Genomic DNA, 20,239 nt, shown 5'->3' with positions numbered 1-20,239 from the left:
CTTTCTTGAAAAGATAAGATATAATTAATTTTTTTTAGTTATCTGATTATCTATAGGTAAATACATGATAATATTTATATGTTTCCGACTTTAATAAAATTTATCAAAGATTAGGCTAAATAGCTAATATTACATTATAACAAGCATTATTATATATCAATCATTAAATTTTTGATTCCTAAATATTTCATTAACTCATTTCAACTCCAAAGTGGCTAGTTCATACTTGTTAACATATTTTCCTAAGCTCTAAAGAAAAACTTTTTCCATTTTATAATTTTCAGTTGCTTGATTTACTTGTTTAAAATGCACAATGCTAAAATGTTTCATGTTATTGTATTAAAAAAATTATTTGTAAAGTTGCTAAAGAAGAAATTTTGATTAAATATTGAAATTTAATAAAATAACTCCAATACTACTTTATATACTAATCACATAAGATTATTTAACTCAATTATAAATTAATACCCGAGTGTTGATTTTTAGCAATTTAAAATTAGGATCAAACAAAACATGGAAATTTCAAAAAGAAAATTATGTGAATAATTTTACTTTTAAATGTCTAATTTTTTAAAAAATATGTTTCAAATTCGTATAAATTAATTGAATGAAACAGTCACTGAAGAGCTTTTACAGGTTATTTTAATATAAAATTCTCAACGTTTATTTTTTTTAAAAAAATGCATTCTTACATATGATTCCAAATACTCAGCATAACTCCAAACAACATCTGAGAAACACCTAGAATAATTGATACTTTCATCTTGTATGAATTGAGAAACATAATCTTGTTGGTAGCAGATTGCCAAATCTGAAAAATAAATATAATTAAAATATAAGGATAATGTTCTAAATATTGAAGGAACCATGAATATCAAGTTACAAATAAGAGACTTCATTGAAATTAAGAACTAATATTTCCAGATAATCAGCTAATAGCCAAAAGGGGGCTAGTATATAATAAATATACAACAAAGACATTATTGGTCTTCAATATAGATAATCAAAACACATTCTTTGTAAATCTATACTTTTTGCATATAAAACAATTACATATTATGCATCATTAATGAGAAATTAATAAAACAAAATAAACCTATTAAACTAAGAAAAGTATTATGCATAAGCTAAGAGCAAAATTTTAAATATAAACTGAAGGAAACAATATGTAACAAAAATACATAAGTTTTAGCCTGTAAAATGCATTAAAAAATGGCCTTTGAGTCTTGAAATTATTTTTTATAACTCCCAGTTTAATAAAAATAGCAGAATTATAATTTAACTTGCAACTTACAGGATCAAGTCCAAATGGATAAGGACTTGAATCATTGAAGCTCACAACAGGATTTAAAATAACACTTTTTACACCTTTTGTGACACTGTAAATTAAAAGAATGATATAAATAAGACAACTATATATATATATAATATACACACACTACATACATTTTCTGGTATTTTCTAGATCATGTTAACACATACAATGAAGAATTATGATTAATTCGAATTTTAAAAATGTAATTAAAATCTTATGCAGAGTTTGGAATTCACAAATTATATAGTGTAAAGTTAGCAATAATTATTTATTTAATTTTTACTTAAATGGTACTTGATTAACTGAGAAAATTGTCACTCATCAAAAAATTGTAACTCCTGTAATTACCCAGTCATATTTCCTTTAATCAGACATTTAGTGCTATTATCAAACCGTCAATCAGTTTTATTAGAATATTTGAAATAATTTTTCATTATTCATATCAACACATCTTTTTTCTTAATAAAGTAAAGCCAGCGAGAGTATCAATATATAAGAAAAATTAAAATATATTGTGTCTTAAAACATTGATTAAAAAAATTGCCACTATACTAGCTTAGTTACGTTCTTATATAATGAAAATAAATTCTTGGAAGTTCTTAACACCTACATAAAAATTACATTAAATGTGGATAAATGCTTTTGATTACTAAGCATATAAACTCAAATATGTAAATTTTGCATACAAAGCAAATGAAAATTATTCTTAAATAAATTAAGGTAAAATTTTAGTATTTATTAGATAAGAAGACTGAAAAATATTGATTTTATCTTTAAATACTGTTCAAGATATAAAATTAGAAAACTTTGTAATTTCAAATAAAAAAAAGAGTGGAACATTTTATGAAATAGACAAAATATTGCATAGTTATTTTCTTAAGAAATACAGATTTTTACACAACCCCTAACTTTTCCAAAGAACAAAATGTTCTTTATACACCAATGAGGAGACTGACAAAATTTCAGCAATGTAATTAAGTTCCAGAATTGTGCTTACTCAATTAATTAATTGAAAAATTAGATTCAAATTACACAATACAGATGTGCATATAACAATTTATTTTGACCCTGTTTGACATAAAATTCTCAGTAATGTTTCCAAAAAAACATTTTTAAAATTAGAAAAATTCTAGCAAAACAAATTTTAAAAATTACATATTAAAATGCACTTTTAAAGGATGCAGAAGTGGAATAATTTGCCTCTAATTAGTACATTACACAAATTATTACTATAATAAATCAACATTTACTACAATTAAATCATCATAATAATTATTATTAATATAATAAATCAACAAAAATAATCTTTACTAATAGCAAAAAAAAAAAAAAAAAAGTATTAGATAAAGTATCATTGCATCAGAATAAATAGAAATATTTTAAACAAGCTTGGTAACTTTTCAAAAAGAAATAGTAAAACAAATTATGTATACAAGCAGGATTATTATTCCCTTTGTTATTGTATGTAACTGATATCAGAACCCTGAAAAGCGATTTGCTGACATGAATTTTAGGATTTACACAGATTTTGATACATCCATGATAGATCTATTAGAATTTCGATATTTTCTTACAGCTTGAATTTATTTGATGGAATGCTCCGATTTTGTACTTACTGTTAAAACAAATTTTATTTACTGGAAATTTTTGTTACATAAAATAAATAAAATATAAAATTTCTAAACAATTTATCTGCTTGAATGATCGGCACCTTTTTGTACCCATGGTCAATATTTTTAAAAAATTGGATCAAAATAATATTTTTTTAAACATTCTTTTAAAATGAGAAAAGGGGAATTTATCTCTAGAAAAGAATAATCAATTTTATATAAAGTATAAAAACAATTTTTTTTTTCAATATTCAAAATAGAATACTTACTTCATTTGTGGTATTTTCCAAGGACTTCCAAAAATATTAATGGATTTAGAAAATGCATCATTATATATCAGACCAGTATAAATAGAGAAAAGTCCCATCAAAAAGATGATGTAACGACCGCCAAACATTGTGTTCCATATCTAAATTAGAGATATTTTTAGGAAAAAAAAACATTGCAATTACAAGAAAGGTCATAATATTTACCCAATTTTTAAGTCAAAGTAGTAATAAATAATGAAGAATTACTGTCAATAAAAAAAAAGATTTTAATTAAACTTAAGTTAGCATAATCATTCAATCAAATATGCAGTATATGTGTGGTATAGTAAGAAGTAGAAATATGTGTTGCTTAAATTTAAATAGGAAACAAAATGTACTTCTATTAAAAATTGCATATTGTTTAAATGTCATATGATTTGAAAAAATTCAATAATAAGTAAATGGCACAAACATTAAGTATAAAATATTTATCAAATACACAACTTTAGTACATTTATTAAATTATATATTTTATTAACTAAAAAACATGTCAAATATGTACAAAAAAGGGAAATAAGAACAATGCACAAAATTTCATATCTTCTTACTTCATTATCACCTTTCTTAGCCAAAAACTGTTTTTCTTTAATAATCATCCAGAAAGCAAACAGAGCCATTAATAAACCATGCCCACAATCTCCAAACATAACAGCAAAGATAAATGGAAAAGTGATAATAGTGTAGGGTGCTGGAATAATGTTATAACAAATTAATTTTACAGTGGGATTTCTTTCAAAATGATAAATTATATAAGTACAACAAAAATATTTTTAAAAGAAACAAAACTAGAAAATTATTACTGTTCATGAAAACAATTCTTAAAAAATATCCATCATAATAGATTTTAATTGTAAAAATAAGCATACAATGACTTCCTAAGACAATTGAAGACTTCAGAAAATTGTAGAAAAACTTTTGTAACTACTATAGGTTATAAATTAGATATCACAATAAAGCTTGTGAAATTTAAATGGAACTATTTTAATTTTTTAAAATTATTTATTGTATTTATTTAAGAATAAAATTCAATCTAATGTAGAATTCTTTTTTAAATGAATATTAGTCAGACTTTGCTTCAATCAACAGAGTTAATTGATGTGACTGGTTTTTTATGACAGAGATTTAAATTTTTTTATGATCTGACCACTTTAACACACAAAAAGAAAATTCTTTTCTTTGAAAAAAAAATTACCTGGATTAACTTCAGTATATGTGGCAACACCATATGCATCCACAATATTTTGAAATCCAGATGTGAATTTGTTTACTATATTATAAGTTGGAGGAGATTCTTTAGTTTCCATACGATTTACAATTGAGGGTACACTACTGCCACTTTGCTCCTAAAATTTTAAACATGAATGTTTTTAAAATAAATTTCTAAATATAATAGCATTTAATAATATACACAATGCTCAATTATTGAAAATCTAAACATTACAGGTAATAAACGGAATTATATTAACATAATTTTATTTAGAAAATCAAAAATAATTAATTAAAAAACTTGCTTTAAATAATAAGCAAAAAAAATTTTTTTAATTTGCAGCTTGGAGCAACTTCAATTAAAAAAAATATAAAAATAAAATTGTACACCAAGTCATACAGAATTCAAAATATATATATAAAGAAATATATAATATGCATCATAATAATTAGAGGGATAGGAGATATTTTATCCATAAACAGCCTAAAATTTTTCATTTGAAACACATATATAAAATTTACTAGTTATTTAATACGTTTGAAATGCAATATCTTAACACAAAAGAAAGTCATTGCAACTATAAATGTATATTCCTTTTAAACATTAATGAAATGCTGAATTAATAAAATTTTGCATGCTTATTATAAAAGATAGTGCATTGTGAAATTTTCAAAGTACAAAAATTAATTAAAAACTCAATTAATTAGAAATGAATCAAGATTTTACCTTTTTCTCACTTAGAAGTACTCTACTGCTATTTTGTTAATTTCTCATTTATTTTGATGTAAGCCTTTTTGTTTGACATAATGTTTCTGTTTGATTGTTTGTTTGTTTAAGAGTAATGATTACACCATGCTTAAAAGAAAGTTTAAGTCTCTCACTTAAATAAAGGTACAGAAAATAAAAATTTCATAAGCAAAAGAAATAATTTTTTACAGAATAAGAATACATAAGAAAAACTGTTGAAAGAACACATTATCAAGAATCTATAAGAAAACTTTCAAAACAGATGATTAACAACTTGTTTCCAGAACAATTATTCATTTAATTAATGTTTTTCTTAAATATAGAAGTAATCTTTCATTAATAAGTTTTCAAAATGCTCTTTTTTATACTTCAGCATATGTGAAAGCAATTTGCAGTTCCAACAAATATCAATAATTAATGGGAAAATTAACAGTCATCATTTTTGTAAAATTCTCTGATTCAATTGATATTCTAATTTTAAAATGTTTCATATAATGAAAGGTTAATATATATTATATTTTATACAAAAGAACTTTTCAGATGAGGAACATTATACATGAAAGGATTTTAGTCTCAAGTAGTGCTAGTACATAAATCATTATGTTACTAATTCCCTATATTTTTTAATATAATGCATTAAATTAAGTAAATACTAAAGTGAAATTTCTGCAGATAAAAGTATCAGTCTCCCTACCAAGACACACTTCCATTTTCACACAGTCAGCTCAATAATGCTCTTTCCAATATTATATATATATATTAAAAAATTAAAAGATTGAATTACAAACTAGGTCTGTTCTGATTGCAGGTTGAGCACTTCTAAATACCATTCTAAAGTATAAAGGGAGAAGAAAGTTGCTTTTTCAGATCAATCAATCATGTGCATAGTGGGCTTTTATGGGCTGCATCAGAAACCATTCCGACCCGCATTTCTCTTATTTTTGTTAATTCCCTGTCTTATTTTCATATTTTTTACTGTTTTTATATTTTTATTGATAATTAACTTCTCAGGTAAGCAAAGAGCATTGAAGTCTAAAAGTGAAAAAGAAAATTCAATAAAATAAGAAAATTTAACTTTTTTAAAATAAGAGACTTATCTGCTCCAATTGTGGCTATCTTAATGGATGAGGCACCATTGGTGCACATGTCACGACTATTTCAGCTTATATTTTTCCTGCAATTGCTAATTTATCTGTTTGTACAAAATAAATATGCAAAGAAATAGAAAATGAAGCAAAGAATTACCGAAGCATCTCGTAATGCTTGCTGTACTTCAGACATTCGTTTATCAGAGCACCAACATTCTGCTATAAGGCATTCTTTGGTTACATCCTGATTGAACAAATTCATAGTATGGTAAATTGCCTTAACTTTGCGAACTTTGATCAACCACACTTTAATACTCTTGGCAGCATTGACTAGCAAACGGTGACGATGATCTTGAGTTTGATTCAAGACCTACAATATTGCAAAAAGATTAAGTTTTTAAACAGATTAATCAAGGAGAAAAAGATATTAAAATAATATAGCAACTGATTATACAATTCAATTTTTATAATGTGCTAAAATGTATTTACATGAAATTTCTTTCCCTTTTTTTAACAACAAAAATACTGTAAGAAGACTTATTGTTATGATAATTGCCACCATAACAATGAGTTATTGCCACTCATTGTTATGATAAATGTCAGATCCAAATATTTATTCAAAAGCACACACATAAAAAAAAAATTATATATACAGCACATATTTATACAGTGCTAGTTTTATACAGAGTTTTATATTAATGAATTTTTAAAAATTCCATGCATTCAAATCTGACCCCAAAAAAAAACTTTTTGTTTGAATGTATTAAAATAAGAATTTCACTAAAATTCAGAAATGTCAAATTATGATTCAGAAAGAAAAATCAAACTATGATTTCATGTAAGTTTGTCTAAAGTATTTTCAAAGTAAGACAATTGCTGATTAATAGTAAAACAATGGAACCCACTGACAATACAGTCAGCTATTAAGTTTTAAAAGAAAAATAGACTATTTAATATTTATAATATTATCAAAATGTGAATATAAACTCCAAATACATAATTACTTGATTTAAGTCCTCCAAACGTGTTTTAACACCAGTTAGCATTTTGTCACGTTCTTCGTAACTTTCTGGACAAGGATACAAAGTAGCATGAAATCTGAAAAATAATCATAAACAATTATCACATAGCATTTCTGCACATTCATCTAAAGCTTCGCAGAGAAATAAATTCATCCAAAAATATGCTGGAGGGGGGGGGGCAATGACTCAATTATATATTTATTTTCAAAAAAGTTTTAAAATTTCTGGTAAGAGTTAAATTATGTTTTCTTGATTAATGTCTCCCTTTTTAATGTTATAAAACAGCAATTAGGAAAAGGATTCATAATTCCCAACTAGAGTCAAATAGAGTACATATCTGTACCAGCTTCAAATTTCCACACCGAAACAAATTGTAGAGGTTTTGAATAAGTGAACAGCAAATTGAAATATTTTTGCTTTTAAATTCAAATGAATAAGACTTTGAGATGTAATTTAATAAAGAGATATCAATGTAAACCTACAGGAAGCTTACTGAATTGTGCATTCGAGCAGCTCATATAAATCAGTGTTATTTACTGCATTATTTGTATACTTTTAAATAAATAAATGCTATGTTTCATAAATATGACTGCCATCATATAATTAAAACTAATGAGATATGTTCATTTTCAATTTTGAAATCATGAATGCAATAATGTAAATAACTATTAAAATCCAACACATTAGATTTTAGGTTTTTTTTTTTCCCCCCTTCTTCAAATAATTAAAAAGATAGAAGATTACAATTTTGAAAGTTCATATTTTACTATTCAATTTTTTTATTTAAAACATCAAGTGCATTTATGAGAATAAGTATATATACTTATTAATAACTGATTTATATAATAATGTGTGTGCATGCTTATATACCATGGTTCTTTCTACTACAATAAAAAAAAAAAATTGTAATGGTAGGAATCATATCAAAATATTGGTGGTAAAACTTCCAACATACCCATCACAAATTTTCTTAACTCGACCTTTAAGCTGATCACCTTGAAAAAATAGCATAAATACCACTTTATTCAGTTTAGCACCCTAGATAAAATAGGGAAAATATATATATATATATATATATATCAAGATCATTTTAATCCCAATCAACAGAAAAATTTTAATGCATAAATTCTATTCTACATTATGCAGTAAAACCTACTTATACCAATATTGTAAGAACATAGGTAAATTTTTAAATTCTAAATTATTTTAACTTTTTATAAGAATTTCAAAATAAAATTTTTACTAGCAATAAGTAAAAATTATATATAAAATAGAAATATGAGGCAAAAGTTTATTTTGGCAGAAAATCACAAAATATATGAATAAATAAAAAAATCATCCAGAAAAAAATCTGCTGATTTTATTACTTTATTATTTTTTTTATGTCAATTGCATTTGCTTGTGCATATATTTCAGACCATCTACTGAGTTCAGATGCAAGACAAGAGCACTTGGTATTGCTGCCATAAAATCTGAAGTGCTGTTAATTATGGATATAATATTCTCAGAAAAAATACGAGTTTTACTATGACAACTGTCAGCTTTCTCTTCCTCATCACTCTGATTATTAAATCTCTAAAATACCTTATTAACTAAGTCTACAAAAATCTTCAACAATGAATGGAAAATACAGATTTGGTTACCTTTGGAAAAGATTTGAATAAACTTCTACCCAGTCTTCCTCTTCCACAACAATTTCAGTAAGGTCAGTATGAACTTTTGACAAAAAAATTTTTAATAGAGTGAAACTTTTAATTTTGAATCATAGATGCTATGACAAAACTCCAACTACAAGAAATCAAACACATACATTTTTTACACCAACTGTGCATGGATTTGGGAATTTGTTATCCAGGTAACATTCTGAACTAATCTTTTTTTGATAGCATCAGTTGGAACATTTATTTAAATCTAACAACTGTAAAATTCATATGTAGTTTGGAAGAAAGTAAAGCATTTGTACGTTTTTCAAACCTGGGGTAGTGTTGCGAGGCACACAGTTGTCAATCATGCAAGCAATGCTTCTACTTTATTCTTCTCTTTTTATCAATATCAAGCAATCATCAGTTCTTGGAAGATTTACTTTGTCATACAATCCTTCTTGAGGGTGGCCAGCATTTCTGCTGTTTGTATTTCCTTGACATTTCTTGGTTTTTAAAGAAATTTTCCTGACATTGTTCGTATGTTTCTAACATTTTCACAACAATGTCGCTTTATTTTATTATCTTTAAATATTGTACAATATATTCTTAACTTTATTTGAAAAAATGTCCTACTCTTTTAACTAAAATCAATGTAAAATGAAATTCAATTCTCAGGGGGGAGGGATCCATCATTTTCACTTATTGAGTTTTTGATAAGCTTCTATTATATTAAACCCTTCCCTTTTTTTGCAAATATATTAATCAACACTAGAAGATACATGCCCATCTAGACTGACTTTTAGCCAACCAGTCATATCTTCACAACTGTTTGTCAAATTTACTAACAAAAAAATGCAGTACAAAAATATATGCACATTGACAAAGTGCTTACAAATGAAATTATTTGTTTCCTTCCATTGGGTCACTCATACAATTTACCAACAAGCCAATAAGAACTGAATAATAATTTTACAAACAGAAAAAAAAATTCATTTACAAATACAAAATGAAACCTTTGCATCAAAATAAGAAAAATTCTTCAATGAAATCAAAATTCATTATACCAACAACTACAATAACAAAAAATTCTTGCAAGCTGGCTCAATGCTTAATTTGTAAAATAGAAAAATAGTAGAAAATTGGTCCTTATCAATTTTTTTTCTTCTTTAGTGCATAATAGAAAAAATGTTTTAGAAGTATAAATTTCAAAAAATATAGTATGAATGAATTTTGTAAGTTTTTCAGACTAAATTTTAAAAAACATCCAACAGTATTTAAAAAATGCTGCCTTTTTCTTTAACAAAAAAATTAATTACCAGAGGCATGTGCATTTACAAGGTATCAAACAAATTAATTTCTCGTGTTTAATATTATTTTAAAATTATAGAGCATTTTGTTTAATGTTTAGTAATTTTAAACAAACACAAAATAAAAAAAAATGTCAAAAAAAATCAGCAATAATGTCCATTTCATATCATCCATTTATATGAAGAATTTAGTTCATCTATGTTAATAATGTTTAAAAATAAACACAAAAAAATGTTTTACACAAATAATAGCACTAACGTCCGATACGTCATAATTCAACAAAAAGATTTCCAAGAAGAAGGAAACAAATAATTATTGCAAATTACTTATTTGCTTAAAATAAATTGTTTTGGAATTATAATGGTCAATTTTTTACAACCAATTTTGAATATTAATATCCAAAATTCATACTTTTGCTCTCATAACATATGGTATGATCAATTTGAAAAGAAAAAAGAAAGGGATGGGGAATAGATCCATACATAGCTTTTTAAATAAAAACCCCCGTTAAAGCTTAAAATCATAACAGTAACAGAAGCTGAGCTTTTATTAGGTTGCCTTTCCCCATACTACACAAAACCATTTTTGCTAATTATGCCAATAACTTCTGAAAAAAAGCAAACAAAAACTTCTGGCAAAAATATTATATATGGAACATACATATATGGAATAAATTAGATATGGTGGCTAATCTTTGTTTTCCATAGTCTGTTTTAGACTATCAGTAAAATTTTGATTTTCATTTGTTGATTTTGATTTCGATGTTTCAATCTACTAATGAAAAAATACCAATGAATTCATATCTTCAATAAAAATTATCGATTTATAAAAACATTTCCAGTTTTATAGCATATTTCCCTATACAGTACGATTTTCCCAGTTTCCCAGTTGGCTGGCCACCCTGTTCTCATTTGTTTAGTAGTAAATTGGTAAATTTCTGACATTTTTAAAACAAACAAGGGTTTTGCATAGTTTCTAATGACAAATGGTTTCATTTTAATGGCATTAATACTGGTTAACACAACAGCATTGTTAACTTTTCATTTTATTTTTCTTTTTATTTTCCTTTTAAGGATATTGCTTTGGTTGGCATAGCAGATAGAGCAAAACAGTTTCATCTGCATTATATATATATATATATAATCTTCTCTTTTTCTTGATTTTTCTAGAATATGGCATCATTGTTTGGAGCTGACTTTTCTTCACCCATGATGCTTTTAAAAACAATCTTAGTTGTTTACAAAAAGAAGTAACCCATTCATTTCTGGCTTTAAAATTATTATTGTCGAATAAGGACAAAAAATTTCTTGATTTTTCAAAATCATTGGTTCACTTTCTTATATGAAGGCACCATCTTAGGATAGCTTTGTCAATATCATTCAATTGCAGAACTTTGGATTTTTTTATTTTTTTTATTTCTTATCTTTGTTCTCTCTTTTCACACCATTTTCAACATCTTTAATTTTTTTAAAAAGATATTATTGACTACAAAAACTCATTTTTAGTAGCATCAATTTGTTTCAATCCTTGATCAATATACAAAATGATTTTTTAATTACTTTAAATGCCAACGTGTTGAAGAGTGGTGCAACTGCCCTTTAGAGACTTAAGCTCTATACTCGTAGTAAACTAACTCGGTAACTAACTTTTACAGTGGCAATTCCCACAAACCAGGTTCCAACTGGCAGGGATAAATTTCATATTCATATTTAATTAAGGCAACAAATTGGGAAGTGAAAACAAATGAGTCAATAATAGAGAAGAGGGGAGACTACAAAAGGTTGACAGGTAGTCTCTTGTTTGTATGTTAAGTTGCACACAGACACCTATGTACATTCCATTCATTAACCATCCTTGCTTCTTCTGATCCCCTACAATAAAAGTTAACTTCTGGACACAGATCCAAATAACAGTCTTTATTTAACTCATATATCAGTATTAACTCATACTGATGTAATGTCAATTCCCCCCAAAAAAATTTGGGTTACTAAATGTATTATCAGCTTTCAAAAAAGGAAAAATTATTGATAAGGATAGTTAAAAAAATTTTTCCAAAGGGAAATACTTTTACAAACAGGTGTATCATTATACACAAGTTTTGCAATATTTTATAAAGTTAGCTTACAGTGATGGGATCTTCAATAGCTGAGTCAAGTTCTGCCTGTTTTAGAAATACTTTACCTCGGCAGACACGCCATAACATCATTTCAAAACCTAATATTCTTTCTCGGAGAATTACACCAGTGACAAACCTGGAAGAAAAATGGTATAGTAAAATAATTAACATTTGTGAATCCAAAATGACTTTTTAATTATAAGAATATTAAAATGTAAATGTGGCAAGATGCTCATTTAACATTAGAAAAATGGGAATTTTCTACATTCTTACAGGATTAAAATTTCTGACAGTTCTTTTCAATTGATCAAAAAAAAAAAAATAATAATCGCACCAACAGTTTAATACTTGCAAGTTAAAATAAATTTTTTGAAACATTTAGTTATTAAATTTTACATTTTCATCATAACTTTCTGCTTGACTCACACATTATTTTACAATTTTTTTACTGTTCAGAAATATAGAATATATTTCTAACTTATAATTAATAAAATACAATAGGCAGAAAATAAATAAAATGGAAACCACACCAAAGAAATTGCTTTGAATTCCATAAATTATTTTAAATCAGTTTTACGTATAATAATTATTAAAAATATATACATGTAAAAATATTGCTATTACAAAATAAATTACAAATACTATTCCTTTTTTGAAGTTTTTACAAAACTTTAGTTTTACCACTTTGGTTTTATAAGAGTTGTAAGCTGATTCTTTGAAATCAGAACAAATATTCAAAGCTTTATTGTGACATCAAATAATTTGAAACTGTTCGTATTTCTTACTTTAGATAAATGGTAAATCATCAGTATTTGGAATAAAATTGATAAGATGAGATAACTTTGGCGAAGCAAAATTTTTATGTAGCTCATCAGCTGAATTCAAGATATAATTACTATGCTTGATTTCATACCAGTAGTCACCCTGTAAATTACCCAAGCATAAAATAGCAACTAAATAATTAAGAACATTAAAAAAAAACTTGTACCAGCTATGAAATATTCAGCTAATTCTGCTATCGGATAGCAGAATTAGTTGAATATTTTCGTGTGATATGACCAAATACACCTGGACCTGTTCAGTAAAATAATAAAATTTAATCATTTCAAGCATTTTCTTTTCAATACATTCATTTTCTTATATAAAATGTAAAATATTTAACAATAGTTTTTTTTTTTTTTTTTTTTTTTTTTTTTTTGTATGCCATCAGTGATATCATAGAGTTTAGGAATTTTGTTTGAATAAAATTTTCCCCTTTTCAGCTAGAATGAGTCAAGTACTTTTTATTTTTTGAATATTGTGCAATATCAACCAAGTTAAGTCTTTATAAAATTTTGCTCAAATTCAATATTGTAAATAAAAAATTTAAAAAAATCTCAGTTGTGATATTTTCTCTCTAGTAAAATCAAATGATTTTTGCCAGGCTGTAAGCAGCACATAAAACAATGCACAAAATTACGTGGCTTATATCCAACTAAATAAAAGGCAGAGGGAATCATTGTGGTATGAAAAGGTTAACCATTAGTTCATATACAGTAAACTGAAACATTACCCTTAAATGAATTATTTGACAATTTTATTCACAGTAAATATTAGCACTTTAACTTTTTTTCCTCATATCTTTTGCTTATTCACATTAAAACTGATTTCTATCACCCATAACATATACAAGTTTGTGTAGTTTCAGGTAAGTAGTAGTGAACCTTAAAGTAAATAATAACTTTTTATTGACTAATAAAATTAAGATTACAATAATTATGTTAGAAAACATTTATATATATATATATGTACACAGATTATATTCAAAAACATTCTTTTGACATGAAATGACTGAATTTTAATATTTAAGCCTTAGAAATCAAAAATTTACCCATGCTGGGCTGGTGTTGCAGAAACTTCATTTGCAACTAAATTTGTATGATCCATTGCATCTACTTGATGATGAGGATGAGTTTCTTGCTATAAGAATAAAATATGTGACAGTTAAAAATATTAATGTCTTAATATTATGATCAATGCTAAATTAGTTTTAAAATTAAAGAAAATATTTTCTATAACAAATGTCATAAATAAAATTGAAATACATACATACCACTGGTTTATAATTCTGTAAGATCATTATTTATAAAATTACTATGGAACATGCAAAAAAAAAGTTACAAAATAATATATAAGAAACACAGTATAATGTATTAAGAAAATTAGAATTTAAAGAGCCTAAACATTTAGTCCCAATTTTCTACAAAACTCATTTGGTAATACATAAAAATTAAATAAATTAGTTAATATAGATGGGTTTTCAAGGGAAAATGGTAACCTTTCACATTAATTTGAGGACAATTCCCAAGAATTCTTAGTTTACATTACTTAAGTACAAAATTTGTTTCAACATACATAATTTTGATTTAAAAGCTAGTCAATAATTTAGGCAGATTCAATAAAAGAAAAGCATGGATGAAGTAATAATCTGTTAAAATAAGTTACAATTCATTTTTCATGTCTATATAAAGAAATAATTAAGGAATAAAAGGCAATAGAAGACAATGTAGCTTTGTTTAATAGACGGTGATTTAAATAGAAAAATAAGCACTTTAAAGATTTGTATCATTTAATATAAACATTCAATTTGTTTTTCCTTCATATTTTAAAAGTTTTAATTTTTATTTTTTTATTTATTTTTTGAATTTCAAAATTTTTATGCTCTTATAATCTTTTGTTCAGTTTGGTCATCCTTTTGCACTATACATTACCTTTTCCGTTTTAAAAATTATAAATATATTAAGAAAAAATGGCTATTTATGCTTAAATATGATTTTTAAAATACATTATTATAAAGCTTTTAGCCTCTTAACATAATTTAAGCAAAAAAAAAAAAATTAACTTTTTTTTTTTAATTCAAGTATATAAAATGAAAATTCCAAGCAAAACATAAGAGCAAAATTAAAGAATACTCACATCAGCAAAAAATGTGTGAGCTTGAATCAAAACATTCTTCAGTTCAGTCAATTCAAAGTAAGTTTTTTTTAAAGCATCAGAATTAGAATTTACTTCTCTCAATTCAGTTTCAAGCTTTTCAAAGGTAGACTGCAAACAAATACAAGGTAAAAATAAATAATTTTACTATAAAAATATCAGTATGTATGATATGTTTCAATTATAAATCACTACATCAGCGAAATTAACTGAAAACTATACCATGTGTTTTGATAATTTTTTTTGTTATAAATTTCATTCATTAAAATATACTCCCTTTCACAGATAAAAACATGACCAACTTAGTCATTTTAATATGAAAATTGCAAAAAATTATAAAGCAGTCTGTTTCTATAAATAAAAAGTATATTTTATTTAGGGAATAAGACAGAATTACAAATACATCAACAAATTATAACTTTAAGCATGAACTATATATATTTAAGAACTTTATTCATTGAACATAAAATTTTCTAATTTTTTTTTTTCAGGATTCAATTGCTTTTTTTATTTCTTTAAAATGATGAATTACTCATGCAAGCCATTAATTGTTAATTAAAAAATTAAATAAACTAGGACATTTAGATCTTAATTTAACTACCTTAAAGCATACAAACCTCTAAATCAATTAATTCCTTAGGCTGGGGTGCTGTTGGATTCTGTTCAAGATCTTGCACTGGAATTTCATCTTTAATAATTTCACTCTCAACATAGGCTAAAATATTGATTAAAAAACATTAATGTGCATAAAATGACAATTCAAATTTTAAAAAATGAAACGAGATTTCTGTTTCATTATCACATAAATGTGTAGGGAGAAAAATTACGTAAAAACATGTCAGAATAGGATTTCTTCAGACGCTCATAAAAATTAAGAAAATGTTTAATAGATTATATAGCAAAACTCACTTAATTTTCTTTCCATTTCTTCACATCTTCGGACTTGATTAACAAATCGTCTTTGGAAGGCACTTACAGAGGCATTCGTCTGGAATCAATCGAGTACATTGTTTATAAATGTATTCAATCAAAATATTACAACACAAAATGTAAAGATCAAAATTTTTATTTACATAAATCAAATGTAAATTCAGTAATAAAACATATTTTGATCTATCTAATAAGCAATATATATATATGTGTAATGATACTTCTTAATTCAATTTAAATCTTAACTTAATTCCCAATTTTTATTGTAAATTAACCCATATTATTTCATTCTAAAATTTTCTTTTATTTCCTGATCAAAATCCCACCTTTTTTTTTATTATTATTTATTTCCAATATGTGCTCTAAAAATTGCAGACTCTGTTGTTTTTCATTCCATAAGCAAAAGGATAAAAATCTCTAACATCTATACATTCCTTTCCAAGATTCCTAAAATTATCTTTCCTAAGTTGGCATGTGTCAAAGAAATCCCTATTAAAATCTCTTAATAGAATTATTAAAGGGAAAACTTTCAATCACTTTGCTCTTGTCATCTAGTGCAAAGGAACACATTCTGCCTTTGTTCCTGTGTACAAATTATTTTCTGGTTTTAAAATATATCAAAATTACATTCCAGAAGTGTGTTCTTGTCCACCTATCTACCAAAATTATGCTAAATATGCATATGAATAAAGAATGCCTGTTTATTTGAATGTTATACAATTTCACATCTTTTGAAGGATATAAATAAAATTTCCACAAATGTTTTTTAGCCCCCAGAAAAAAATAGACATGGTATTAAAAAGGTACAACCCAAAAGAAAGGGAAATCGGGATAAAATATTTTTTATATTTTTTCAATTATAAATTTAGAAACATATCCCAGAAATACTTTTTCTATACCATCTTAATTTTTTTAAAAAAATAACTTTATAATGGCATATTTCTGAATAATTACTCCAAAATTTAATCATTTTTTTTTTCAAAATTAATTTAAACACTATTTGTAAAAAATTTTTCTTTATTTGAAACATTACCCCATTTTATTGTTTAACTGTATCTATAACTTGCGTGCTTTTGCCAATGTTTAATTTTTTTTTGGGGGGGGGGGGGCAAAATATTTTTCTTTTTAATTTTTCTAGTAGTATAAGTATTTTTTAATATGCGCCTTTAAATACTGTTTTTTAAAACTGTTGCAATCTTGTTTACTGTTTGACTAAATTTTGTCTCATATTTTAGCAATTTCAAACTTCGAATTTATGTCTCGTTTATTTCAAACTTTGAATACTTCTAATTGCATATCATATGTCTTTTCAAGCATTGCTTTTATACTTTTTTTTTTATTTGCTTCTTTAATTTGGGCTCTTTGAATTAGTTTATTTCATTTAATATATATTTTTAATTTTCATTGAATTATTATACATTTTACTGCAGTGGTTTGGTAATAATACTTTTTAAAACATCTTAATGGGCATTTTCTTTAATTTTACATTCTTAACCTCATTTTAATTTTGTACTGTATAGAATTCAAACATTTTTTTCCTCTATAAATCATTAGAGCTAAAAAAAGAAATATTGGAATTTGAAAAAGGATTTAAAATATTGAATATCATGACACCTAAAATAATATGAAGGTGAAGTTAGAGCATAAAATCTGTTTCAAAAGACATAAAAAAATATTTCAAAAGACAAGAAGAAACAAAAAAAGCATGGTTATTTTCAAGCATACCAGTTTCTTTTGAGTACATGTTGCATCTTGCTCCATGAAAATTATGTATTTAAGCATTATCTTTATTTTCTAATTACTTTAGAAGCAGTTGATATTAATATTTCTACATGCTTTATTTAATGAAGTATTACACAATGGATTATCTGAGGCCAAAGGACTTACAGAGGATGTTGTTTTCTCTTAAATTTGTTCATGCCTTAAAGTTGCCAATATCAACTTAAAAACTTTATGTTTCTCATATCACCAAATATATGTTTAATATTCTATTATCAGAACTTCAAGCAATTGTTATATTTATACTCCAAATGGCGAGACTAAAAATATTGTTACACAAAACCTTTAGATTAGCTATCATGAATTAGAGTTGATGGTTTTAAAAGCTTTTAAGAGGTTGGAAATAAAAATTCAAAATTTGCATTAAATAAAAACATGTTTCTTGCTTCACTTTAAATACATACAAAAAAAATATGCAAAGTTGAGGGTCAGAAGATTTTTTTTTAATAAAATGCAAAATAGGACAGAAGAGGAATAAACTGCCAGAATTATTAATTTTGGCAATTTATATCCTATCACTAGTATCCAGAATACTTGCATAAAGTCTAAAATATATATGCAATCTTAATACTGCCTGAAGTTTCTAAAACATTATATGGGATACCTAGTATTATATTGAGAATAGCAAATATTTTTAGCAAATTTTGGAAAGAAAAAAAAAAAGATGGGAGCATTAAAAAAAATACATTTGGAAGCAAACAGATTTTTCAACAAGGAGTGTAAAAGACTTGTTATGAACTGTTCTTAGATTTTAACTCATGAGACGTATTTTAAAATGGATTCAATACTTTTAGTTTTAATTATGGTTAAATTGCAAAAATCGGAGCATTCATCTTATATAAAAAAATTGAAGAACATTCTTCTTATATAAAAAAATATAACAATTACATGAAGTTAATTAATGAAGAATTAGTATATGTCATTTTCTATCAACCTTTCTTGATTTGTTTAGCACAAACCTTTTTTAATTTCCATTCGAATGTTTCCAAAAGTTATTAATTCTTTTGTTTATATCTATTTAAAATTAGCTAATAACTAATTTTCACTATGCTATAAGTATTCTCTCTATTGTATGTTAGTTTCACAATCAAATTAAAAAACATGTTTTCTACAAAGAAATTTGCATGAATGAATAGAACATATTTTAAACATTAATTATTAATAATAAAATTACAGTATATAAGAATTTTTAAGAAGCTTTAAATAATATAAATAATTCAAATTCTCTTTAAAAATACTAAAAGCATTTATAGTTGAAAGTTTCCATCCTTAGTGTTTGCACTTAATTTAATTGCAGTAGAACAAATTAGTTTCAAATATTAAATCATTATATCAATGAATTTAAGTTTACGTATCCGATTTTTAAAGCAATATTTTTAAAGAAACGTCAATTTTTCGAATAGAATATAAATATCTTAATTTCCATAAGCTGCAAAAGTGAAAAAATTAATACACAAGAATTACAGCACAAAATTATAACAAATTTATTTTATAGATGTCCTTCAGCAGAACTTTACTTACATCTCGAAACTGAACTAATCCTAGTTCACCTAAATTCGACACAGCACTATATGCAGATTCATTTTGAAGAAATAATTGGCATAAAGCCATAGATTCACTCCGAAATAAAGAGCCCATTTTTAGGCTTTTTTTTTTTAAAGAAAACCTTCTAATCCAGCTAGCAATTCTCAAGAGACCATCAGAATCCTCCCAGATTTTTAAGATCCGAAATCACAGGATCATATGATAAACAAAGATTTATTGCCATCTATTGTTGTACATCTACAGAATTCATGTGCTATGAAGCCACTCAAATGGCAAAGTGAGAAAAATTACGATATAAAAAGGAGAATCCAGAAATGGATTTCAAATATTATACTTTCAATTTTCAAAGTGAAGATTTTTCCTTCCGAAAGTATTTCGAAATAAGAATGTGTAAAACACAATTTTTAATAAATATATTTGTGATTATTACTTATAGATGACATCTGCTTTTAGAGATGCGTAATCCATGATTTTTTGAAAAAACAACAATTATGCTATTGCTAGTTTTAAATATTTTTTCTAACAACTTTATTTCAGTCACATTTTTAATCAAAAACTATTATTTATTATTAATAATAAAATGTTTTAACTGTAACTAATAAATTTATTAATTTAAGTAAAGTGTGGTTGTTTTAATTTATCTGTTTA

General features: G+C 25.2%; 1 protein-coding gene across 2 annotated transcripts in view; it reads right to left on the bottom strand.

Moving 5' to 3' along the window:
* The window catches only part of LOC129980813 (V-type proton ATPase 116 kDa subunit a 1-like), a 33,375-nt gene extending 13,583 nt beyond the window's left edge, over positions 1-19,792 (bottom strand). The window contains exons 1-15 of one of the 2 annotated variants that reach the window (XM_056091202.1): positions 19,568-19,792; positions 16,247-16,325; positions 15,955-16,052; positions 15,320-15,448; positions 14,457-14,471; positions 14,235-14,323; positions 12,374-12,500; positions 8,253-8,335; positions 7,280-7,373; positions 6,433-6,645; positions 4,426-4,576; positions 3,782-3,921; positions 3,195-3,334; positions 1,295-1,379; positions 693-811 (exon numbers count right to left, since the gene is read on the bottom strand). In XM_056091202.1, coding sequence (XP_055947177.1) covers positions 693-811; positions 1,295-1,379; positions 3,195-3,334; positions 3,782-3,921; positions 4,426-4,576; positions 6,433-6,645; positions 7,280-7,373; positions 8,253-8,335; positions 12,374-12,500; positions 14,235-14,323; positions 14,457-14,471; positions 15,320-15,448; positions 15,955-16,052; positions 16,247-16,325; positions 19,568-19,684 — 1,679 coding nt within the window. In that variant the 5' untranslated portion in view covers positions 19,685-19,792. The remainder of the gene's footprint in view (positions 1-692; positions 812-1,294; positions 1,380-3,194; positions 3,335-3,781; positions 3,922-4,425; positions 4,577-6,432; positions 6,646-7,279; positions 7,374-8,252; positions 8,336-12,373; positions 12,501-14,234; positions 14,324-14,456; positions 14,472-15,319; positions 15,449-15,954; positions 16,053-16,246; positions 16,326-19,567) is intronic. The other variant, XM_056091203.1, reaches the window with a different exon arrangement.
* Between the last annotated feature and the right edge of the window lie 447 nt (positions 19,793-20,239).

This window comes from Argiope bruennichi, chromosome 8 (assembly GCF_947563725.1).
Source record: "Argiope bruennichi chromosome 8, qqArgBrue1.1, whole genome shotgun sequence".
In the NCBI taxonomy this organism is placed as follows: domain Eukaryota; kingdom Metazoa; phylum Arthropoda; class Arachnida; order Araneae; family Araneidae; genus Argiope; species Argiope bruennichi.
The sequence above is the reverse complement of the archived record's forward strand: the minus strand, read 5'-3'. Positions and strand labels throughout refer to the sequence as shown.